At 33.0% G+C, this 25637-nt stretch overlaps 2 protein-coding genes and 1 long non-coding RNA gene across 6 annotated transcripts in view; 1 reads left to right on the plus strand and 2 right to left on the minus strand.

Annotated features, from left to right (window-relative positions):
• LOC149491209 (uncharacterized) overlaps positions 1-10436 on the plus strand; it is a 445824-nt gene extending 435388 nt beyond the window's left edge. The window contains exon 3 of the long non-coding RNA XR_016318327.1: positions 10287-10436. This is a non-coding gene — a long non-coding RNA (uncharacterized LOC149491209). The remainder of the gene's footprint in view (positions 1-10286) is intronic.
• On the minus strand, positions 141-14178 carry CalpC (calpain C). 3 transcript variants are annotated; one of them, XM_089714299.1, is made up of 13 exons: positions 14063-14178; positions 8940-9088; positions 7671-7740; positions 6574-6685; positions 6216-6356; positions 5865-6087; positions 5369-5466; positions 4889-5121; positions 3745-3964; positions 3036-3375; positions 2278-2542; positions 1432-1490; positions 141-931 (listed from the first exon to the last, which is right to left on the minus strand). In XM_089714299.1, the coding sequence occupies exons 2-13, from the start codon at positions 9075-9077 to the stop codon at positions 905-907; spliced, it is 1926 nt and encodes a 641-aa protein (XP_089570425.1). In that variant the 5' UTR covers positions 9078-9088; positions 14063-14178; the 3' UTR covers positions 141-904. The 3 variants fall into 3 exon arrangements, with proteins under 3 accessions (XP_089570425.1, XP_089570435.1, XP_089570444.1); XM_089714309.1 differs by having other exon boundaries at positions 8940-9084; positions 14063-14148; XM_089714318.1 differs by lacking the exon at positions 1432-1490.
• Positions 14179-16859: 2681 nt separating this feature from the next.
• On the minus strand, positions 16860-25308 carry LOC149491230 (adhesion molecule nephrin-like). 2 transcript variants are annotated; one of them, XM_089699185.1, is made up of 14 exons: positions 25240-25308; positions 23341-23415; positions 22886-23039; positions 22414-22586; positions 22060-22173; positions 21476-21676; positions 20913-21067; positions 20502-20646; positions 19936-20087; positions 19256-19469; positions 18764-18979; positions 18415-18579; positions 18202-18293; positions 16860-17171 (listed from the first exon to the last, which is right to left on the minus strand). In XM_089699185.1, the coding sequence occupies exons 2-14, from the start codon at positions 23405-23407 to the stop codon at positions 17070-17072; spliced, it is 1950 nt and encodes a 649-aa protein (XP_089555311.1). In that variant the 5' UTR covers positions 23408-23415; positions 25240-25308; the 3' UTR covers positions 16860-17069. The 2 variants fall into 2 exon arrangements, with proteins under 2 accessions (XP_089555311.1, XP_089555305.1); XM_089699179.1 differs by having other exon boundaries at positions 18415-18582.
• Between the last annotated feature and the right edge of the window lie 329 nt (positions 25309-25637).

The following is a 25637-nucleotide window of genomic DNA, read 5'->3' on the forward strand; positions in this document are numbered from 1 at the left end:
TGCATTATAAATATGTATATATATTTCACTGATCGATTTTCTTTAGGCAGCCTTCTATGCCTGCCTGTCAATCTTACTAGTTAACCATACTATACCCAGAGTTGTACGCTAGTATCATTGTGATGATTAAAACACGTTAAATAAAAGTAATCAGGTTTATTTGCTTTTCAAAAATTTTATTTATTCACATTCAAATAAAGAAAAAAAGGATGGATACCTACTACATTTTTATACATTAATATGTACTCTTAGATAACTAGGTATTTTTATAAATGCAACCTTAATTTTTATTTGAGTTTAATCTTTTTTTAATTAGTAATTATGTTATATATGTTACAATAGTATTATAATCTAAAATATATGTTATATGTATGTACAATGTGAAATTTCATAGAAAAAGGTACACATATACATACATACTTAGTTTTACCACATTAATAATAATGATCAATGTTGCCAGACAAACCAAAAAATAAAATAAAAATATGTTACGTTTATAAAAAACTTTTATTTTTACAAACAATTAAAAAATGTCCAAAATACGGTTTTCTCGAAAATCTGTTGCAGTTGCTGGTTAATACTAATTTAGTAGATACCTATTTATGTTCTAGGTAATATTATATAATAATATAATATGTACATGTACATACTTCATAAAGTCATATCAATTTAATAATAATTAAGTCCTACTTTTGTAGATTACATTCAAAATATTTACACTATAGTAAACCTATAATAATAAATGCATATCGTATGTTTACACCACAAGTACATTCTCAATTCAAAGTCACAATTCATATAATATCGTTTCGTTTATCACAAATGTTTTATATTTTCTAACCACCGATTTCTGCTTATTTGGCACTTGTAGGTATTAGCAGCAACTCTTATCTGAATCCTAATGTTAGCACGTCAAAGCCAACTTCAGCCACTGAAAAACAAATTCAACAATATAATAATTTAAAACAATTTTTTTAAACCTTCGATTTGTATGTTCTTATGAACATATTTTAAACAATCTATACTTTTAACCCCTGACACAAAAACAGGGCCGTTATAATGTGAACGTCTGTTTGTGGCATCGTAGCTTTCAAACGGATGTACCGATTCCGATGGGGTCTTTCCGCAACAACTTCAATATGGGTATCAAATGAAAGACCTTGAATCATCAAAAGAAATAAAACACTTCAGGTTTTTAAATTCAAGATACCTGTCAAGAATATGGTGTCGGGGCTTTTTTATATTTAAATTTTATACTTTAAATAAAGTTATAAATCAGAAAGTATTGCGTACTTAGGCTTACATTTATCAAGACTGTTAGGATGTGTCGACATAAATAAATTAAATAAATTATGCATTACAGAATGTTTAAAAGCGAATGATAAATTGTTTAATACCTACTTATAAAATAAACAATATTATAATACCCACCTCAGAAAATGTTAATTGCATTTTGTATGTACTCGTTGAGCAGTTATTGCAGAACATATCTGAAATGGGAATATAAAATATGGTACTTCGTGAGATAAACCATTAGAGCAAGTAGTCCATTATATTTGTCTTTTATTCGTACTACATATATTATATTCCGATTAAAGAGAAAAATAAGCGACAATTTTGATTAGTAACCAAAGCTGTTTTATCAATGAGAATAGGTACGATAATGATTAGTTAATGTTATTGTTAGATATAGATCTAATTGAATATTTATGTGGCAGTAGGCAATTTATTAAAAAAATGGTAGTTAATGAAGAACCGGTAATTAAGATCTTTTTCTTATGCATACCATTTTATTTTTAATAGGATGAATTTAAATTGCACTAAAATGGATGCAAATTTTAATACTATTTTTAAAAAGATCTCAATAAGTATCTATCATTACAATAATTGAAAAAAAAATGCTTGAATTAAAATTGCAATACTTATTCCTTTTTATTTATTAAAAGTTAAAACCATAAATTTAACCATTTTATTATTTTTTTCGATAATAATTTTGGTATGGTAGGGTATTTAATGTAACTTTTCAACAAATTTCAAAAAAAGGAGGTTCTTAATTCCACTGTTTTTTTAATTGCTTGTTACCCACAACTTGCGTGTTAGTGAACCGATTTTGATATTCCTTTTTTAATAAAAAGCCGATGCTTCACTTTTGGTCCCATTTAAATTTGGTCTAGTTCTGACGATGGAAGGTTGTACGGTGGTTAAGAATAATAAATTATTATTGATGTAAATTCATGCCTGCATTCATTGCTTGTCGTGGACGAACCCGTTACTTACCGAATGCCCTATGCAAAAGGACGATTGCAGATACAAAATCCCCAAATCTCAGCATGCCATCCTTTCTCATGTATTTGAGCACCAGAAGAGCCATGACTCTCTCGGGCACAGCAAAGCCGACGTCACGGAGCGCATCACGAAATCTTTCTACTCGTAACACTCCCATTTTCTCGGTGGAATATCGCTTGAAAACTTCTTGCCAATATCTTAGACTGTATATTAAATTCTTGAAGTCGTTTAACGTTATACGTCCCAATCCATCCTTCTGTTATTTAGGGTTGAGAAAATTATTAACATTTATAAAAAAAAAAAAAACTGCGGAACCTTTGAAAGTTAAATTAAATTGCTTGTTAAATTAATCTGCTGTATGCAATTGTATTGTATTGTATTTTTAGGAAAAGGTTCATAACACGAATTACGATGTTATGATATTGATTTGAGTTTTTCTTTTCTTGCAACGTACATACTTACTTACGTAGGTTATCATTATACTAATGCATCATTGATATCAGTAAGGTTCTAAGGAAATAGTTCATAGAATGTTATGAGTTGACGTATTATCATTATGTAGTTATTATCTGAAAGACGAAAGTAAATATTTATAATTTTATAATAAATCCGTCTCGCTCACGTTTCGCTCATATCTCAGTGTCAGTTTACAGTTAGTTTGGGTATAATTTCTGATCTTAATAATTAATTATATACAACACACGTAGGTACATATTTAAGCTACAAATTATAACTTTTAAAAAGGATACTTCCATAGACAACACGACTTGCCGGCACGTTTCTATCGTTGCGCAGCTCTTAATGTAATCATTGGGCAAACATCTTTCCAACAGTTCTTGAAGTTCAAACGCATTTATAGTTTTGTGTTCGTCTGCTAATTGAAGAAATTGCGAGTCGTATAGTTGAAAAGTATTGGAATTTATTTGAGATGGCGGTTTTAACAGAGCCATTTTTAATGTCTGTGGAAAACAATCTAATAAATTGACTTTGTGTTGCTTTATTGAACAAACTCGGAGTGTGAAATTTCCCTCTTGTCGTGGTTCGAAGGTTGTAGGTATAATTAAATAGGCACCGGTTTCTAGGTTACATCTGAAATATATTTATTTTTATAATTTGAAATTTGAATAGCTGAAACAAATTTTTACTGTTACCGCGCATGCATGGATAACTTAACTACTATTAGTTGTAACTAAATATGAAAAATGGATTTCTACTTATTCTCAATTAATTAATTTTGATATATTAAAAAAAAACAGAGTGTGTCAGAAGTAACATAAATTAAATATTCATGAGAGAAAATAAGTCGCTTCTTCAATAATATTTGATATTTATACATTTATTAAAGTAAGAATATTCGCTTTGCCCTTGAAAATAAATTCACAGAGAAAATCCAGATGGGTCGTTACTTGAAGTAGGTAATTGTATTTATATAAAAATAGACAAAATTAATATATTTACCGTTCGCTAACTTGTCTGCTATTAGTGTATTTAGAATTAATGGAGCTCTTGATTTTCTTAAATAACGTGGATGGTGCAATTTCCGTAAGGGGTTTTGAAATTCTATAAATACTAAAGCCTATAACTTTAGGTTCCATTATACTATGTTGACTGAGAGATACAAACACTGTGTCCGGTTCACTAACCAATATTTGAATTTGTGGATTCATGTGGAAAAATTCTGAAAATATCAATGTGAGACTTAGTTAATAGAAAATATAATAAAATAAAAAAGACGTGTGGCACTCGGCGACTGCCGCGGTAAAGCTATTGCATGCTATGCCTTCAAGCCACACCTCCGCGCCCGTCGGAGTGGTGAGCGTGAGGTTTTTTCGTTACGGAATTTCTGGATTCGGTCCCCGCGCTCAAGGCCCGCGATAGAAGCTATGCAATAGCTTAATAAAATAATTTAAAATTTCATGTTTTCTTTAACTATATCTAGTAAGCATGAAATTGTTAAAGTAGCACTTTCTTATTTCACTCTTCCTTTCTCACTACATTCCTCTCATATTATTAGTTTCTGTAATAAGTCTAAATGTACTGGAAACATTTATAGTCGTAGATAGGTTAAGTACCTACATTAGAATAGTGATTAGTTTAACATTAGAATCCATATTTCTATACATAATATTATAAACCTGAAAAGTTTGTTTGTTTGAACGCGCTAATCTCAGGAACTACTCGTCCGATTTGAAAAATTATTTCGGTGTTATACTGGGTGAAAGGTAAGACATTAGACGAATTTAGACAGGAGCTTCTACTCATGAAACTGAACAACTTTTGTTCTACAACTTTGCTGAATTCGTAAAAAAAATATTGGACTTTGTAAGGAAACTTCGCTAATCAGCTGACCGATTTCCATACAAAGACCAAATTTTTTTCTACGAATTCAGCAAAGTTGTAGAACAAAAGTTGTTCAGTTTCATGAGTAGAAGCTCCTGTCTAAATTCGTCTGGCGTCTTACCTTTCACCTGGTATAGCCCATTTATCGATGAAGGCTATAGGCTATATTATATATCATCACGCTACGATCAACAGGAGCAAAGCCACGCGGGTGAAACGGCGGAGCGCAGCTAGTTGAATTATATGTTTACAATAATCTTACCAGTATGATTTCTACAGCCTCCGGCAGTGACTCCCTTCATCCACCTCCCTTGATGAGACCTTATCAGCCACTTTTGTTTATCTGCCAGAGTAGCCTCTATCTGACTATTTTCTCCACTAATGTGAACTAAATCCAATTGGGCGAACATGCTTATGAAATCCGTATAAAGCATCCAGAAACCCGTAGTAGTAGATGTTAATCGGTCTCGCTCTGATATTGGTATTGAATTCCATCTTAAAAATAAGATTGAATGTAAAGATATCTTTTTCGCCACCAATTAATTTCGGAGTCGAAAATGAAATTACGCATCAAGTGTTATTCATGATTATTGTTTCTACCCAGTAGGTACAAATTTGTATTAGGAGCAGCTAACTCAGAAAAATCTAGACCTTAGGTTTAAAGGTAGGTACTGATCAAGATAGTAAGTATTTTAAGTAAGTATTAAGTATTTTATTTGGTCCTTTGTACATTTATACTTACGTTGTTTTGTCTAATACCAGATGGTTAAAAGGCTTTTCTCCGGCCGCTAGAGGTTTTCCCAAGCGTACTAAGTGTATGTAACCTCCCGGGGTTTCTACCTGAACAGTTACGACAACAATATTATGTTAATTATTTTGCTATTACCTAACTGTTACAGAGCACATCGACTTTATAGTAGTAGCAAAATGTTTTTATAATAAAATGTGTAAGTACATGAATATATTGTTTTTAAACGGATTTAAATATTAATTACAGTAGGTAAGTATTGTTTTATCTTTCTGCCTTCTGAGATACAGGTAATTACCTAGTTCAGAAGGCAGAGCAATATTGTACCTATAATGTTATATTTGAAGTTGCTAATAAATTTTATTTTATCTTTGTCCAAGGTAAAGGCGGCTCAATCAGCTAATAGGTATCGATAGTAATAATAATTATAAGAATGGAAGCTACGATATAAAAGATATATATGTAATTTAAACTAAGTTCATTTACGCACCCTTTCCATATTATACAGTCTGTAGCGTATTCCAGATTCTATATTTTTAACAGAATTTGCAGAATGATACGCTGTAACAACACTTGTGGTCTGTAATAAATTGTGCAATCTAACTGGATCTTCTATATCTGCGAGTGGGATAGTCTCTGTTATACCCCCCGTTAACTCGACAAGTCCATCGTGAAGATTACCGTATTTCAAAGCTTCATACGATCCGTGCATTCTGCAATGGCAAAATAATTTATCTATACTAAAACACAAGCTCAAGGCATTTGTTCAACTATACAGTGGACTACATCATGCAATAAGTTACAGGGATGAATGGCAGGTTCTAAAAAGTGGTATACTGACTTAGCATAAGCCTTTTCTAATAAGGCTGGCCACAACTGCTCCGAATGGCTGCAGTGCATGAAAGCCAGCTTGCCGTGCACTGTGGGCAGCTGGTCATCAACTAATACTTCTACCCATTGCCCACACCACCATATACAAAACCTGAAAATTGGTCATAAAGGAATATTAAGTCTATTTTGTTAATAGTAGATACACATGCCTCCTTATAGGGTTGATCAATTGCGTGTTTAGATATTAATAGATACAATTTAATTTTTTAGCCGTTAATATTCAAATACAATACAAACAAAGTCAAATATTATCTACAAATACGGTGTGTATCAAAAATGTGGCTTGAAATAAATATTTTGCAACTAACCGAAATATGCCAGCATAGTTAGTATCAAGCCTCTGTACTCCGGGAATTACTCGAAAAAATAGGCCTTTATACATATGTAATATCCCGAAACACGATAACAGCCATTTGTCACCTGAAATATTGAATAAAAACATATGAATTGGTATAAGCAAGCTATATTTTTATTATTTACTACAATAGCGAGAGACATGCACATAATAACACAGTAGAACTTCGCTAAAGCGCAAACGCGCATTTCGCGCTTTGATACATAATTTAAATTTACGTTTTACCACAGACTAATAATAATATACTACGTATACAAGTTTTACATTTTAGACAAGCAGTGCAAAAGGTTTATTTCGCTTAGCAATTAGCAAGGCATATTAACATAGGACTATGCCACTTTTGAGACTCGTAGGTATTCAATATTACTTTGCGGTCTTCCAAATTTAGTATTTATGGGTATTTAATGTATAATACATTGATTTCGCAGGAAGCAGAACATATTATAATAAACAAATGCCGATTCTAATTAAATTGTTCGTAGATTATAGCGGTAATAAATCTTTAAGCGTTGGCAAACTAGTCTAGTTTCCTTATGTAATTAACAATTTGCCTACATTACACACCTACGTTGCATAATAATAATAATATAGATGCATATAAAGAGAACCTGGTCCCTTTCCTACATAAACAATTAGCTGTGCCACGTGGTTTCACCGTAAGTACATCTGTGGTAAGTACGTAAGTATTTCTGTAGTTCACGTGTTCCATCAACCTATATTCCTGTAAAGTTTCATCCAAATCCGTCCAGTCGTTTTTATGTGAAAGAGTAACAAACATCCATAACATTCGCGCTTATGCTCTATATAGGTACATTTATTACTATTTTTATAAATCCTTACAGCCGAATCTTATAAGGTTAGGGACTAGGGAGGTAAGGATAAGGATAATTAGTATAATGATATACAATAATTTCATAAAATTACATAACGCCTTGATACTAAGGTAGTACATGTATATTAAAACAGTCAAGCTTATAAGCAAGCTGAAGTCGCGACAGTTTGAGTTAGTTTGTAATCTATATGTTACGAAATAATTTCACAATGCCTTACCGAGTGTACCGGTCACCACGTCGAAGCCCTCGTATCCTTCGTGAATAAACTTCGGATTGAGATATAGTTCCTGCAGAAGAAACAAAACTAGTTTATTCATTATATAAACGAAGGGAATTAACAGATTTCTAATCAACCTTATTTGGATTTATCTCCATAATATGTGAATAAACAAATAAATATCTACCTATACGTAGGAGGTAGACCTTGCCGCCCAGACAAGGCAGTATTTGCAATCGTCATCGGTTAAAATATGAGTTGCAAAATATTATTATTGAATCTATTACAGATAAAGGAATTTGTATAAGAAAAACCTTTCATACAAATCGGTAACAGCTATTGGCTTCTCAGTAAAGCTCCTAATGTTAGTTGCACTTGCTCGTTAATTAACAATATAATACGTAGATAATCTCTATAATTGTAAAATAAAAACGTCAACAAAACAAAAATGAAAAGTATATATTCAGTATCCCGACAGACAATTTATATACATTTTAATAACGATTTCTAGGTATGTGCCCTCGTTGGCGATAGTTGAAATTATAACAAATATGTACTTACTATATTTATAGGGTAACAACTTTCACTTTACAAGACTGTATCATATTGTGTTTCTGGGTTTTAATGATAAGTATTTATTATTCAGTTTTATGCAACGATAGTTATTGCAAAAAAGTAAAAGTAGGTAGTACCAATATTATGTGTATTATTTAATATTGTATATGAATGAAGTAACCTTTAAGAGCCACCTACGTTAATTTTATGTGGCTTTTAACTGTTTAGCAGCTAAACGTTGTTCAGCAAACATTATAAAAAATAACTTAGTCATAAAAATTTAAACACGTTATAAATCTATTTTAGATAGTTCGGTATTATTTTATCTAGTTGTTCATCTTTTTTGACGACCAATTCGTTATTGATAGTAGGTAATGTTTGATTTATTTTTCTCAAAACGCAAATAATACAATCTGCTTTATATGAGAGTTGCATATTCTTTGCGGCTTGGCCTTGAAGTACTTATTCAAAAAATATAATAATCACCTGTATGTTTGTAAGTAACCGACTCCTTTAGACTAGATTTTGACCTACTTTAAACGGACAGATTAAATTCAAACTTTGTACACTTATCAGGGATCGGTAATTTTATACACTTATCAAGGTTTGGTGAATTTCATGAGCTCAAGCGTGTTTTTTTATAATTATTATTTTATCGTCTTCTTCAGGCTCATTGTTAAGGAAACAGGACAGTTTTTTTTAATAAATACTTACGTGTGGTCTTTTCCATTCAAATTGGAAAGGTGGGACTTGATGATAGAACACGGAACTTTGTGTGGCGGGGAAATCAGGGTCCTCCCATAGTTGGAACTTTTGCAGGCAGTTCGTCTTTATTTCTGTATAATCCGCCATGCCCCGGCTTACTGAAACAAATACATGTTGTTAATGTATACCACCTTTGTTGTATGTAACGTATGATATTGTTTTTTAACTGTATTATAATATTTCACTCTCATCTTTATTGCAAAGAAAGTCGTGTAAGTTACACAACTGAAGGAATTTTAATAATATATTCGATTGACGATTTGACGTCCTTGTAAAGAAAGAAAGAACAACATTTATTTATTTGTATAACAATAACTGAAAAAAATTAAAAAGTGCATCCGGCTAGAGGGGTTGGCACCTATCTATACTTATATTATAAAGCTGAAGAGTTTGTTTGTTTGAACGAGCTAATCTCGGGAACTACTGGTCCGACAAACAAACAAACAAACTCTTCAGCTTTATAATATTAGTATAGATATTGCTTATTTCGGTGGCATCTTTTCTTTCACAGACCGTTACTAAACGGAGTCACCTACCAGACGGCCGGTTGTATGAATTCAAATTGTTATAATATGTTAATTTGTAACGTGCACAGAATGCTGCAACATTATTTTTTTTATATCACGTGTAAATAAAATTTCTTTATACCTATACGTGAAACCGACCATCAATTAAATACCTACTACGTATTATTAATTCAGTGTTTTTATCAATTGTTACTCTAAAGTTCATTTGCTCATAAGACGCACAGTATTTTTTTCGATTTTTTAACTGTGGGTTAAAATTATTACATAGCAATTATTTTTGAACGAAATTGTAATAATGTAGCTAAAATATTTCTTAAAAGAGACATAATTTCAAGAATATTTTCGATGGATAGTTATCGATAAACCTTACCTTACAAAAATGAGGCGTGCAGCCTTCCAGGCCAAACTTATTCAGTCAAGGTTGGTCAAGGTCATGACGTGTTATGGTCATTAAAGTACCTATTCCTTTTTATTCTAAATTTACTAAATACTTATGTGCAGTTTATGTGTGCAGTGTGAGTGATTAAGTTTTACTTCCTAGGATGTCCAGGTCCTAGGAAGTAAAACTTAATCACTCAACAAAAGCGTTACATCTTAACACTTCCTTACTTATAAAAAGTTTGTTTATATTTTGATCGCACTATAAGTATGTACTTATATACTACTACGGGGTATGGGGACCCCCCTCAATATTTTATTTTTATTAATTTTAACTTTTAAGTATTTGTTGTTATAGCGGCAACGGAAATACCTATATACTCCTATACAGGGTGTAATCGTTAAGTGTGCACAGGCGATTATTCCGTAAATATTACAGATATCAAAAAACTTTAAACTGATATCGAAAGTACTTAACCTAATGAGTAAAATGGCCATAATAAATTTTTAAAAATAAAACGAGAAATAACCAAAAATGTTACATTAACGTTAATGTTATCCCGTTTTACCCTTCGGTACAGAATCCTAAAAATGACATGAATACCAATACGTGTAGTGTCATGTATTGTCACTCAAATCTTTATAGTTTACTAGGTTTCCGCCCGCGGCTTCGCCCGCGCAGTCAAAGAAAAACCCGCATAGTTCCCAATCCCGTGGGATTTCCGGTATTGCGTCATTTTCCCGGGATAAAAAGTGTCCTTTCTCGGGTATCAAAATATCTCCATACCAAATTTCATGAAAATTGGTTTAGTAGTTTAGGCGTGATTGAGTAACAGACAGACAGACTGCATAGTTTCTTTCGCATTTATAATATTATTAGCATTAGTATTAGTATTAGTATGGATGTTGGTAGGTAAGATCATTCCTATTAACGTAGGTATTTATTCTGTATTCAAGATTCAAGAGCAACAAGAGACAGTCGATGTCATAACGTAACGTTAGTGATTAGTGACGCGAAGAATTTGTGTAGTGTTGGTGAAGTGTAATTTAACTTATTTCCATTTAAATATTTGCACACCCAGAAAGTGGGTAGAATGTATTAGCGCGTAACATTGTAATAACACCTTTTTTGTAACTACATTCTTGTAAATAAATGAAATTTGAATTTGAATTTGAATTTGAATAAATGATCATCAATATCTGTCATTCGATGACAAAAACATAAAGACGTGATTTCCATTGTCAAGTGGAACAATCGACAGTATTTTCTATAGAGCAGAGAGAAAACTATAATTGTGTTCGTAGTTGACATACTTAGCAGCCTTATTTACCTACCCAGTATTTTCTCAAACGGCCGCTACAAAAATTGAGCAAAAGTGTGAATTTTTGATGAACCAACACAACATCATGTAGGTAGTTTTGTAGTATTAAGTAATTATTGGCAGTTGGCAGATATCACATGTTGTCGAACTTTTCATTCATGCCGGTTTCCTTTAATGTTTGAGCATTGATGAATTAGATAATGTAAAATCAATTTATTTTTTGCACGAGTTTTGTCTCGAACCCCGCAACTTTTCGATTGAAAGTCCGAACTCCGAAGTCCTAGCCAGGGAGCTTCTGACCTTCCAGTAAAGTATTATACATAACTGTCATGATACTTTTAACCAACTAAATATTATCTAGATCTTGATTCTTGTTTCATATTTTGCGAAAATATCGTTATAGTTAAGTAAGTTCCTTTTAAGTACTGAAAAATCAGAAAACATAAAATCGCAAACATCAGTTTTAAAATACGCAGTGCCTATCATAGAAACGCTCGTTTCTTTGTTCTTTCTACTTTGTTATAATAATGATTATTTTTCTAAGCAATAGTATTATAGGTACAAACAAGTCTACATGTCAACTTTTATGGAGTAGTGTGCTGTGTGACTCAGTCAGAAGTACATATTATAAGGATCTTTATAAAAGCAGGGTAACTTGTTTCATGACGTAAACGCAGCTAGATTTTATTATTACACCTCACTAAACATCTTCCTTAAAGCGAATAAACATAAATAATGTAACAAACAAATAAGCCATTACAATATCGCTATTTATAATAAAACAATCTATACAGAAATACTGCTACTCCATTTTATTTTGTGGCAGATTTAAAGATAGCTATTATCTTCTCGACGCAAAACTAGGACGTTTGTTTGCAGTGGCGCAATTACGTATAAAATAGCAGCGTTTACCGATTTTAGTTGATATAACGAGCGTGTCGGATGCTGGCTAAAACAAGATTGTTCAGCGTTGCGTTGTTGAGTGCGGAGCGAGGGACCTGTCTTGACGCTAGCCTTATTTCAATAAACGACAACGGGTAAACAACAATTGACGATACAAAAACACATAAACGTTTATAGTAATTTTCATTTCGTTACTATATGTATTCGCTTTCATTTTCAACATAATTGTATTGTATATAAATTATAATAAAAGAATAATATTATGTTTGGCGATCTAGACGGGCGGTGAGTGGTACACGTCATGGCGACCCACTTGCTCAGCTCTCCACTCCGCATCCATGTGTGGAAACGAAGACTAATGCCATGGTGCTAGCCAAGTGCAAGGCTCCGACTGACAGCGTGTTATAAATAAATTCATATATCGCTTGTTATTTTAAACTTCTATTATAGGCACTTAATCGTATCTACAGTTTTCGGATTATCTTAAATATGTCCAATTCTCAAAAGTAATTTTGTTCTCATAATTCAAATCCGCCAATTCTGATGGCAATAAAGATTTAAAACATTGAGATAGATAATTGGAACTTTTATTCGACCTTGAACAACTAGTTATTTGACTTAGTCATGTTCGCGGATACTGTGCATCGGGCATGACGAGAGACTTTTATTATTATACACTTTTTGTGTTAATATTGGCAGTATCGGTTAACTTGGGTTAAAGGTGAATGTCAAAGAACGGCCGATCGTATTTCGCCTGCATCATTTTATGGTACAAATATCGCCGTCGCTTGTGATTTGTTTATTTCATAACAGAGTAAAACTACCGGATGTACGCACACGTGCTTTTCCGATGGTTCACTTAACCATTCACAATTATTTTGTATATCGTTAGATACTTATTTTTAGCCTTTTAGGGCAAAGAAAAATTTCACACGCTTTGCTTGGAACGAAAGTATAGAGTAGGTAAGTAGAGTTCATTGTTAATGTATTTTTTTCATTTTTTTTTCTTTTGGTGTGTCTTTGTTTGTAGAATTAAGATTCCTATCGTTTATTTGCTTTCAATACATTGTTTTGTTCTATTGAGAAATTGTTATTTTATAAATCAGTTTGTTTACAATATTTGTGAGTAGGAAAGCAAACGATGCATAGGTGTTTTATTGTACAATCCTTTCTTTCATTACTCAGTCCATATCGTATTCTAATTTATACACTACCTAGCAATTTTTATATGTATATCAAATAGCTAAGCCATTGTTGTGTAATGTTATACCTAAATCTAGGTGTGTGTGTAACACAATCCTAAATTGAATAGATATAATATTATGTATTTGTATATGTAAAGACAAGAATGTTGAAGCTAACAGCTTGTTATTTTGTGGTAAAATGTAGCACGATATATAACGGCGAATACGTGCATGTAATGGTTTACAGGATCTGGTAAGAAAGTAAGTAAATACTGTCATTAACCGTAGTAACATGTTACTTAATAAGAACTTGACATTTCATTGACATGCCTAAATATAAACAAACAAAAGAATTATCACAAGTAGAATTTTCATAGGTAAATATTTTGCTCTCCTTTCCTCCACATAGTCTCAGTCAAATTCCAGCTAATACCTAATTCTTATCTATTTTTTTAGTCCATATTAAAACGTATGAATTTTCGTATTATACAAGACTATACAAACCGTACAACATTAACAATTTTTAAGTATGAGGAGTTGCCTGACATTCCTAATCCTACAAAAAAGTATGTTGAACCAAACGATGTTCTGATTACTCGTTTTCTTGATCTTCCAAAAACAAAACACTCAAGTGCCACTAAGATGCTCAGTACAAGACCGGAGCACATTGCACAACAGTCCGTGGCTTCATTGAATCAAGGTGAATAGTGATGAAAAGGTTCACAAACTCCACTCAAAGATGCACGTGTAATTCTTACCTTAGCGAAGTACACACACAACACAATACCCTGTATATTGGTATTTTCACTACACGCTCGGTTGACCGTACGCCAGTGCGCGGCTGTGTAACTGGTTTCTTTAGCGAAGTCTCCACTTCTCGAAAGAGCCCCCCCCTCCTCAGATAAGGTTGCGGCCGCTAACCAAAGAAAGCGAAAGCACGCGCTGTTCGAGCACTCAGCACAGTGGAAAGCACGGACCTTTAAATATTTCAAGTTACTGTCTTAGTTTTATTATCTATCTAGTTGATGGCTTCGTTATATCTCTATAAAATTTAAAAATTAGACAACAACTAACACAAAAGTAAAAGATAGTGATGAATGCTATAGTATAAAATAATTACATATCACATATATAATATCTTGTTATAATTAATATTGGTATAGAGCTTTAGTATTATAAGTGCTTTGTATTTAGGTTATAAGGTATCATTGAAGATAACAGAAGTCAGAAAGTACAACTGGATTTGCTTATTTTCCGCTATGTTCATTAACATGATCTAGGGTTTGTTGCACGTGCCCTGGACTAAAAGCGATTAAAGCTTCAAGCCAGTATTTTGTTGGGACTACCCTTCAACTTTCTAGAATGGTCTAAATTTCGAATGCAAACTTTGTATAAGTTGACTCCAAACATTTGTCATTCGTGACCAATACAGGATCTGAACATGATGCAAAAGTGTGTGGATATTTTTATTTATTCATCATATATTTTTTAAATATATTAACAACATTTGTCTGTACTAATTTGATTGTCTAATTTCTCTTGTAATACATGACATGTCTATAGTAAGTAAGTGTATTAATTATCTATTACAATTTTATTTCATACTAGCGGTCTGCCCCGGCTTCGCCCGTGGTAGATATTTCACAATAAAAAGTCCTATGTCCTTTCTCGGGTATGAAAATATCTCCATACCAAATTTCATGCAAATTGGTTCAGTAGTTTAGGCGTATTGAGTAACAGACAGACAGAGTTACTTTCGCATTTATAATATTAGTATGGATGAATATTTAACTATTATAGGAAATCAAGCGTCTGGTAATAAAGGTATTTTAGTAAACCTAAAAGTAATAAATGATAAAAATAAACCGATAACTACAAATATCATAATTATATTATTATACTAGCGGTCCGCCCCGGCTTCGCCCGTGGTACATATTTACGTTTTCTCTACATAAGAACCATCCTCGTACTTCAAGGAATATAATAAAAAAAGAATTATCGAAATCGGTTCAGCCGTTCTCGAGTTATGCGCTTACCAACACATTTTGCGATTCATTTTTATATATAAGAGAATACAAATAAAAGTAAGATCTCTATAAGTAAAGACATCAACGCGCGCAATTGTAAGAATTGCGTAAGAAACGGTCAATCTTAAGATAAAGATTTTATTTATTTTTACATACATACAAGATCATGAACTTCATTATTTTTATAAATATTCTTTTAAACTTTCGGATAAAATTTGTACTTTTTATTTGAAAGGCAAATTAAACGGACAGTCGACACTTAAGAGCTTTTGTGTGATTAATCTGCGAGATAACCGCAAGGTTAGGAATGTTTTTTTTTATTTCATTTGCAATTCGAATGCTAATGTATATTATATGTATATATACTTACAATTAAAAAAAGAAGATTTTTTTATATTAATGACACATGTAAATAAAAAAAAACAATTTTTATATGCAATTATGAAAACTTGTTCTTAATCTCTAATAATTTATTTAATTTTAGAAAATCTTAGACTTTAAAGTAAAAATGTAAATTTCAATTTTAATTTTATTACTCACTAAGTATATCAAATTAGGGTATGTCAATAAAAATACTGTTTTATGTAAAATTGTATTAAATCATCATTATGACTAACACTAAAGAGTAATAGCTAATAGTCACGACAAATTATATCAGATTATAACATACATGCTACTTGGATATAAAATTATCTATAATACAAATACAGCGCGAAAAAGCAGTACAATATACAATGTAACAATATTAAATCTTAATCTAAAAATTGTAAATGATAATAAAATTACAAAAACCTATTTGATATCGCTTTGAAAACTTATTAATAAGCTCTCTAAAAATGATTCATAATTTTTTAATAATTCATAAATTTGTACAAATCTTCAACTCTCCCAAAATGTACAAGGCATTTTAATAATCTCCAATGTGAAAAGGTCTAACATATTTATTGACTCATGCACTGTCACAGTAACTAAACAATTGCATCCTATTCACACTTATCGTTTAGCCCACAGAGCGAGCAGCCTTGCGAAACAGTTTCTGCGTGAAGCAGTTGCTGCTTGAAGCAATCGCTGCGTGAAGCAGTTGTTGTTTGAAGCAGTCGCTGCGTGAAGCAGCTCGATTAGGGTAGACGTGGCACTGGCGAGAAAGTTTCTGTTGTTATTTTCCTTGGTCTTATTGCTTATTTTAATTACTTCGCGAGGCTGCTCGCTCTGTGGAGACCCGCCTAATCGGTAATTTCAATTGACATTTGAGTTTCATTCAAATTAAAAGCGACATTGAAATTAAACTGAATAACAACATAATTACTTTTACAACAGTAACATTAATGTAAGCTATTTATTTTTATTATGACAATGAATTGATTGGCGTTTTACAAATGTATTCGTTTGCATACGATAAAACTAATATACAAGATACACAGTAGGCATTTTATATTAAAAAAAGAGCGTGTGTGCCGAGCTCACATATCAGAAGTGAAACTTCTTTGGCAAAATTACCAAAATCGTCACCTTACTCCATGACGAAATTTTACTCTAAACGCTGCTAAAGAAGTTTCATTTCAATAATATAATAAAATTTACAAAAGTAGTAAAATGAAACATGAAATTATATCCGTTGATTCATTCGTTAATATCGATATGTTTAAGTAGTAATAATTTTATTGAAGTAGACTAGTTTGACTAGATGTCTAAATGTAGGATACATTAATTAGGGTCGTTTATTATGTTCGTTTATTATTTATACGAAATACGAGTGTTGTGAAGTCGGGCAAGCGTCGGGCGTCGGGTGCGCGCAGCCGACGAGCACGCGGCATGAAGGCACTGGGGATGACGTGTATTGCTGCAAAAAATTCAGCTTATTTATATACTTTTGACGTTATCTTTATAAATATAAGTTTATGATTTAATTCTAATGTTAGTTGCTATACTCCTCGGAAACGGCTTGAAAAATATTTATGAAATTTTATAATATGTAGGTCATGAAGGCTCGTCAAAAGCAACACGGTGCAGTTCAGACGGTAAGAATCCGACATAGCCCATGGCCTATTCCCCGTGGGCTATTGGTAAAGAAGAGCGTGTGTGCCGAGTACACCTGCCAGAAGTGAAACTTCTTTGGCAAGATTTAAAGATACCAAAATCTTCGCCTTACTCATGACGTGACGGTACTGCTATGACGCGACCCTGAAATTTTACTCTCAACACGTCCAACGAAGTTTCACTTCAAAAAGAAGAATGTGGTGTTCTATAGGTTGTGTAGGTACTGTTTTTTTACTCCAATGTGAAATGACTGGCAGAACAACGTTTATCGGGTCAGCTAGTAATTATTTGCATAAGAGGGTATTATGGAATTTGATACGGCAGATCAACTACGACAATATTCGAGGACAACTTTCGAGGAGGAGTTGAAAAGGATTCAAGGAATAACCATTCAAATAAAACTTCTACGTAGTATAGTAGAATATATATGTAGTAGTAAAAGTATGATGTAACACGGTAGGCATATTCGACCCGCGAACATAATATGCCTAGTCATGGTTAATTGTAGTTCAATATTTGTTAATATAATGACGAGAAGGAATTGTTAGTTGTTTGATATGTGACTTCGCAATAAACTGTTAGTTAAAGAGGGTTAAGAGCTTTGGTTTAAAAACAAAAAGCTCTGTACTTAAAGCATCGTTTCTAACAGCAATTATAATATTTTCTACGTTAAGAAACTAAAAGGGTTCAAATTAACAACATATGAAGATCATCAAATAGCACAATTATATCATCTATAATTATACATATAACAGATTTTTAATACGCACTTTTAAAAAAAAAATGTTTAAGAAAAATCTTATTTTATTACTAAAATAAAGCATAATACTTACATTTTGACAAGCAGCCAATTGATTTACAGTAATATTCGTTGTACCTAACAATCTTTCTTCTCGGGTAAAATCTGGTTCTCGGTGGAATGTTCCTAAAACAGTTACGTAGTTTTGATATGCAAGCAAAATGAATCTAAGATATTAAATAGTTTTTCTTTATAAATACATAAGTAGGTACTAAATTCGTTGTCATTAATATTATTTCATGCTTACCATCAGAACGAGGAACTAAATCAGGATTTTGTTCGAGGCTATCTCTCTTGTTTTTAAATATTTTAATACATAGAACTGTTCCGGTGAGAGCAGCCACCACGGCTATTATTCCTGCAGCGGCTTCTAAACACTTCGTCCAAGTTTGCGTGTGCGCATATTCTTTTACTGCTGCAAAAACGATATTAGAAAAAAAACATTATTATGTACCTTATTAGCTTGAATATCGATTTTTATAAATAAACTTAACGCTCGGACGGTTTTATCGCTGCGTTACGCTGCATTATAAAATATTGAAATTTATTTTAATCACTAGCAAAGCAAATTAATAACAAATAATTAGGTTTTTTACCAGATGCGCTCAGTGGAGTAATTGTCTGAAGATGTAAGGTCTTTGGTTCACTGCGTCCTCTTGAATTGCTGGCGTACACCACTGCTGTCAAGTTTCGCTCATCCTCCATATCAGGGAGCTGAAAGTGACCGGCTGCATTCGATACATTGTGGATGACTGTACCATCCGTGTTCAAAAGCTCCAAATATACAACCTGTGGTCTTCCTCCGTTCCAACCTGTTTTAAATAACGTTTTATATCAAACTGAATTATGACATTACAATAAAAATAGATATAAGATATTTTCTGATTAATTGATACGTATGTAATTGTTACATAAGGGTAAATACTTTTTCCGATATTTTACACAAGCTTTAACTACGGAATTAAGAAACTAAGAAGTTAGGACCGATTATAAATGTAAAAATATCCTTAATTTGTCAACTTACTCTCGTTATTTTACTTACACACGTTGTCAAAATATGTGAACGTTTAGATTACCGAAATATTTACCTTTCTGGCACTGAATTCGTACAGCATTAGGGTAAGATCGCAGCACTACACAATCCGGGGCCCTGGGAGGGCCTCCAGGTGCAATAGTGTATGAGCAGGGTCTCTTTTGTTCCCCAAACGCGTTGGTCGCTCTGCAGAGGAGCAAGCCGACATCGCTGTCGCGCGGCAACCAGGTAAGGGTGGACGAATAGCGGTGGTGGTGTCCAGACACTTTCTAGATATCATTATTGTATTTGTAGTCCATTGAAATTTTACAACTTAAGGATATTGCATTTTATAGAGGACGAAATTTTATTTTTGGGTCATGTAATGTAAACTGTAAATAGAAGCTTATCTTCAAGTTTCTGGGGTCACCGCAATATTGTTGAGTGTATACGCAAGCTGAAGTTAACAATCACGAGTTGAAAAGAGATGTGCGAAACCGAATATCTATTTATCTGGGGGCACGGTAGTGCCCCCGCCAAGACGAGCCAAGCGAAACGCACGGGCACTACCTACCTTTTCTCGAAGCGTTTCGACGTTTTTTTGAACCCTCATAACTTGGGTTTGGATTATGCTAGATCAATATCTTATGTCATGATTTTACTTTATATCTTCTGAAAAGACATTGAAACAATAACCTAAGCATAAACGCTAAAAATAATATGGCCAGTAAAGTGATATAGATATTTAATTTTTACCTTTACACTAGTGTAAAGAGTTCTAGAGTCAGCAAACGTCCAGCTAAACTGCAGAGGTTCTGGAGAGGCGTCGACGACACAGGTAGCTGTTTCGGCCTCACGTTCCACCGCTCCTATCGTTTCTTCCTTGCTCGATATACATAACGGACGATCTGTTTGAAGAAATATACTTATAAGTGAATAGAGAATAATAAGATGGAAAACAAAAGATTTTTTTGAAGTGAAACTTCTTTGGTCTATGTTAAGAGTAAAATTTCAATGTTGCGTCATGGCAAAACATCACAATCACATGGCAAAACAAAACGTCACATCTTGGAGTAAGGCGACGATTTTGGTATCTTTGAATCTTGCCCAAAGAAGTTTCACGTCTGACACGTGTGCTCGGCATACACGCTATTTTATATGTTTTTATTTCAGTGTACCTACAATGGTATCACTTAGTGATCGCATCACTATGATCACTTAGGCATATTTTATATAAGAGATTTTAAAGTACGTAGTACGTCTACGATACATTTGCATGTTGAATGCGAAATTAGTTAAATAAAAATCTTGAATTAACTTACATCCAACATTGAGCGTAACTTTATCCTCGTAAATACCAGCTGGTAGATGCGAGTTATGGGCCCGGCACACCAAGTCGTGCTTGCTGTCGCGTAACGACGGAGCGAGCGTTAGAGACGACACCGTGTAGTTACCGTCGTGCAGTTCCTATAATTTAACATTTATATAAAACCATAATAGTGTAACTAAATATCTATACTATACTAAATATCTAATAAGTTACACTTTTATAGTATATCTATAAAGTTATCTATAAATTATGTATTAACGAAGTCACTTTGATCGGTAATTTAAAAAAGTCGCTACGTTTATGGATTCAATTGACCAATTCGGGTAGATGCTCGTTCGTTCTCGAATCAAAAAGTTATTGTTAAGAAATTTGTACCTAATTATTGGTGACAATTATTACGCACCTTATGAACACTGGGTCTAAGTAAAGTATCTCCCAGATGCCAAGTTATGGAGGGAGGGGGGACGCACCCTACCACAACGCAGTCGACCACCCGTGGCTGGCCCGCTTCGAAATCAAAGTTGTTGTTCAAACGGATCTCAACTTTTATTGGTGGCACTGTGGTAGAGAAGATTAATATGAGTTCACAGTTTTAATGAATGCGTATTTGTACAGCTTGTATGAACCAAACCATATCTAGAAATTATTATTTTTATCAATTACTAAACACTTATTCGTTATTCGTATTTAGGCGGCTTCGGCCTCGTGTTCAAAGCACCACTGTAAGAAGTAATCTATATCACTCTCTAGCCTCCTCATTCCTCTCCACACACAAAAATCATACCATATTGCGACTTGAAAGTGAGAGAAACAAACACACTATCGCATAAATAATATAGTTAGGAAGGACTAGTAAGGATTGTTTTGATCAGAAGACGCATCATTACGAAGTTCAGACGTACACAAATGGGTTATTGTCGCATCACAGCATTATTCGTACTTATTTACTGGGCCAGTTGTACTCACGGTACATCTTGATGACAACGCTCGCGCTGAGCGGCTCGGTGACGTCAGCGTTCTGCGCCAGGCACTCGTAGTGCGCGTCCAACTCGTCCCGCGTCGCGCCCCGCACGCGCACGTCCGCGCGCAACACGCCCGGCTTCACCGAGTGGGCGCGCTCTATCACCACCCCGTTTCTACGCCAGTACACTAGTGTGTCCGGTTGGTCTGTATTGGAAATACATGTAATTACAATTGCTATGTCTAGATTTAATTATTTAATAAATGTCTAGATTTAAGTTGAGAAGAAATTGATACAAAGAATATTATTTATTTTAATATGGTTTTACAACATCTGGATATATTGTGTGTCAATTAAAATAACAAATAATAGATTTTTGAATAGGCTTTCAGTGACTTTATCGAATTAACAAGTCGTGACATTGGTCACCTATATTGCGCTCGCACAATACATATTATAATTTCGTACATTGGCCTATTAGCATATAGGCAGTAATCACAAACATTTTCCGAAACTGTACTTTTATAACAAAACCATGAAATATATTTGTTTAATTAGAATTTACGATTTTTTTTTCTGTGCCACTTACCGTCATCTACTTCACATATCAAAGTTAAATCTGATCCAAGGCTGAGCGGACCCACATAACCTCTTTTGATTTCTTCTTTCGCATCGTTAAATATCCGTGGAATGCCAGGCGAATCTAGGAGCAAAGATCATCATCCTAAGTATATTTTTACAGACGATAAGTATCGAAGTGAAATTTATATTTTTTGCATTTTACCATTCCTGATTCCATAAACTTAAAACCTAAGCTTAAAACTATTTAATAACTGTTAAGCTACATATTACTTCATGACATAAAAACTACATCATTTCAGAGTTATAAGGCTTTTTTTATGTAGAACTCTAACTCTTAGTGTGAAACAAACAGTCTACTTACCAACTAACCTCACGTCGATCACATAGTCCAGAGAGGGCGATGCTTGGTAGTGCACCCTGCATCGGTACAAGCCGCTGTCCTGTTCAGTGACCCTCTTTAGAAGCAGTGAAGTGTCGTCGTAGCACGCCCCGGTGTCACACGACGTTCCGAATATACGATCGTGGTTTAATACCCTGCGCCAAATTTATGGAGAATTATAAAGAAAAACAATGTTGGATTTCAATTGATAGCAATGCGGCCGAATCAAAAATAATATAGCTTAAATTTTTGATTAAAGATTGTTTCATTTCATTATTTATTTGCCTAAAAAGGTAATTACGTACAATACAATTTCATAAATTGTAGGTAATAAACATAGGAATAATGCCTCACTACAGCTCTAGGTAATTCACTTTTCACTTTTTAGGTAAGTACTTTTTGATAAGTTCCAACAAATATACCAAAAACCTACGTATAATCAATGTCTATTTACCTTCTTTCCGTCTCTTCATTGGGAAATCTATAGAGAAAGTCTCTATCGTTCTTAAGCCACAGCACGTACGAATCTGGCCCGTCAAGGAACACTTTACCCTGTCCGCACGGAAGCCGGGCGTCTCGGCCGCGAACGGCTCGGAGAACTACGACTTCTGGACGGAAATATATACCTTTGATTATAAATAATATTAATATTATAAACGCGAAATTTTGTAAGTATGTAAGGATATATGTTTGTTAGTCTAGTTTCTAGATTACTAGAGAAATATGTACTTGGTTTTGCCTTTTGACATAGCAAAAAAACAACATAATAGTTTATATTAGGTATGTATAAAGGAATATTTAGTCACATTAATTTAACAAAACAAATATAAAGAATGAGGCTGCTAACAAGAGGTAGTACTTCAACCTTCCTGCGGAAGTATATAAACAACTGTAAAGAAATTGAAATACCTGGATCTATACAAAAAGCGCCTTTGAAGATATTGTAAAGGCAGAAAAGCACTAGTCTTGAAATCATGTTTAGGGCTGAAACAAAAGGTTTTTCGTTATATATTTTACGCAAGATGTTTCATTGTGTTCTTTTTCAATATCGAAATTGAACGAATAACAATACGAAAATAAACGGCCTCTTTTAAACAAGCACAAGTAAAACAAATTCTTAAGTTAAAATGATAGTTAGTAGATACAATGTGGTGTAGGTACGTATGCTCCCAATTTCCTAAAGTATGTACTACCTATTGATGCACATTTTTTAAATATACAAAAAACACAAAACTAAACAATTATAGTTCATAATTATTACAAATAGCAATGATTAAATATCCGATAGCATAGAAACCTAATTTATTTACCACACATAACCCAAACATATCAATCATGAATGAACGCAATGACTCATACAAACAAAAAATAAAATAATACAATCAGACGCACAGCCCTATCTACGTCGCACAGCCAGTGTTAGTTGAGCTACTGTTTATGTTACGTTAGGCGCTCGTTAATAGGAGTCGCTCGGAAAGTCACGCGGGTGAAAGGTCAATTTATAGTGGTAGTTTAGAAATGCATCCATACACGCAACCTCCCTCGGCATGACTCACGTGTAGTATTGTGCTATAAACTAGGGTAGGAATAGAAGAAAAGGTCCTTATGGCGTTTTGATGACGTTTTGTAATTAGTAAATGTTTTTTCAAACAAAAAAATTCAGAATTTTTTCTTTAAAATCGAGTTTTCTTCATTTTACAGAGAGCGTAAGTAAATAATTGTTATAAGATGGATATAAATTATCGTATTAGGTATATATTCAAAAATAAAACTTTGTTAAAATTAAGTTTATAAAATATGTCCAGAGGACACATGCTTATGAAAAAGGGTAGGTATATAAATTAAAGAAAATTTTGTCTCTAAATTAATAAAAAAAATTGTAGCTAATTGTAGGTAATAAAATACATATCCTATGAAATCAAAACTGCGAGAAGTAATTAACGTTTTGTAGTTCTTTATTTTATATTTGTTGTTCCTGTATTGTATGCTGGTTGTCTTTGAATCTTTTTTATAAAAATTATACTATGTGTAATTGTGTAGGTATTAATTTAAGCAATTTTGTAAAAATTAGTTGAAAAATATCTAGTTATGTAGGTACTAGGTACCTACCTATATCATAAAAAGTAATTTAATTTGTTTACTAATTAATTTGTAATAGCTTTATTATAATATTAAATTAATAACAATTATATTATGCCGTTTTTATTACTTTAATTTATCATGTACTAGCTTACCGCCCGCGGCATCGCCCGCTTTGTCTAAAACCTAATCAATTATATTATACAATTTCCCTCTTGAAATAATTGAATCACTATCTATTAAAAATCGCAACAAAATCCGTTGCGTAGTTTAAAAAGATTTAAGCATATAAAGGGACATAGGGACAGAGAAAGCGACTTAGTTTTATACTATACAGTGGTACGTCTTCATAATAAGACATACCTAGATCTACTTATTTAATCAAATCCATACTAATTTTATAAATGCGAAAGTAACTCTGTCTGTCTGTCTGTTATTCAATCACGCCTACTCAACCAATTTGCATGAAATTTGGTATAGAGATATTTTGATACTCGAGAAAGGACATAGGATAGGTTTTATCCCGGAAATCCTACGGGAACGGGTTTTTCTTTGAAAACGCGGGCGAAACCGCGGGCGGAAGGCTACTACTTCATATATTATTAGTACACACACGTAAATGATTACTTAAATTAAAAAATTAATAAATAATGGTCAAAACATTCGCTAAAAATAAGTAGGAATTAAATTAAATTCGCTCAGCTCTAAAATTTGAAATAATATACATACCTCAAAGTTACTTCACAAATTAATAAATAATAGTAGTTCACTCAATATGCGTGTACCTCAGTTAAAAACTTTCTTACAAATAAACTTTTCACCTCTGCCTTTTCATACCTGGTGCTGTGGGGTTGGGAAATAATAACGTGGACATACCAAACAATTTTGTGGTGGATTTTTTATTTTTACTTTGTTTTTTGTTTTGTTGCTTTAATTTTAAGAAATTAGAATTGAGACGACTAATCAGCACATCTCTATGGAAGTTTTTTCTTAGGTACTTCGCGTTTATCAGTTCGTCGTAGTTCAGTCGGCTTTAATATTTAAATATTTGATTACATTACTTTCCAATTATAGTCAACACATTTTTAATACCTTGTAGATTTTTTGAGATTCACTAAGATAAGAGA

The sequence above is a fragment of the Colias philodice genome, chromosome 1 (genome assembly GCF_061535455.1).
Source record: "Colias philodice isolate Cphi_HAF_F1 chromosome 1, ilColPhil1 Martin Lab GWU primary, whole genome shotgun sequence".
In the NCBI taxonomy this organism is placed as follows: Eukaryota; Metazoa; Arthropoda; class Insecta; order Lepidoptera; family Pieridae; genus Colias; species Colias philodice.

Excerpts from the sequence above, each read along its gene's own strand:
- LOC149491230 (XM_089699179.1), bottom strand. The coding sequence starts at position 23,407 with ATGATTTCAAGACTAGTGCTTTTCTGCCTTTACAATATCTTCAAAGGC. Across the intron at positions 21,677-22,059 it reads GATATGTGAAGTAGATGACG|ACCAACCGGACACACTAGTG; the intron begins GTAAGTGGCACA and ends TTTCCAATACAG. Across the intron at positions 18,980-19,255 it reads ACGAATTCAGTGCCAGAAAG|GTTGGAACGGAGGAAGACCA; the intron begins GTAAATATTTCG and ends TATTTAAAACAG.
- CalpC (XM_089714299.1), bottom strand. The coding sequence starts at position 9,077 with ATGGCGGATTATACAGAAATAAAGACGAACTGCCTGCAAAAGTTCCAA. Across the intron at positions 3,376-3,744 it reads AGCAGACAAGTTAGCGAACG|ATGTAACCTAGAAACCGGTG; the intron begins GTAAATATATTA and ends AATATATTTCAG. Across the intron at positions 2,543-3,035 it reads AAGTCGTGTTGTCTATGGAA|AAGGATGGATTGGGACGTAT; the intron begins GTATCCTTTTTA and ends CCTAAATAACAG.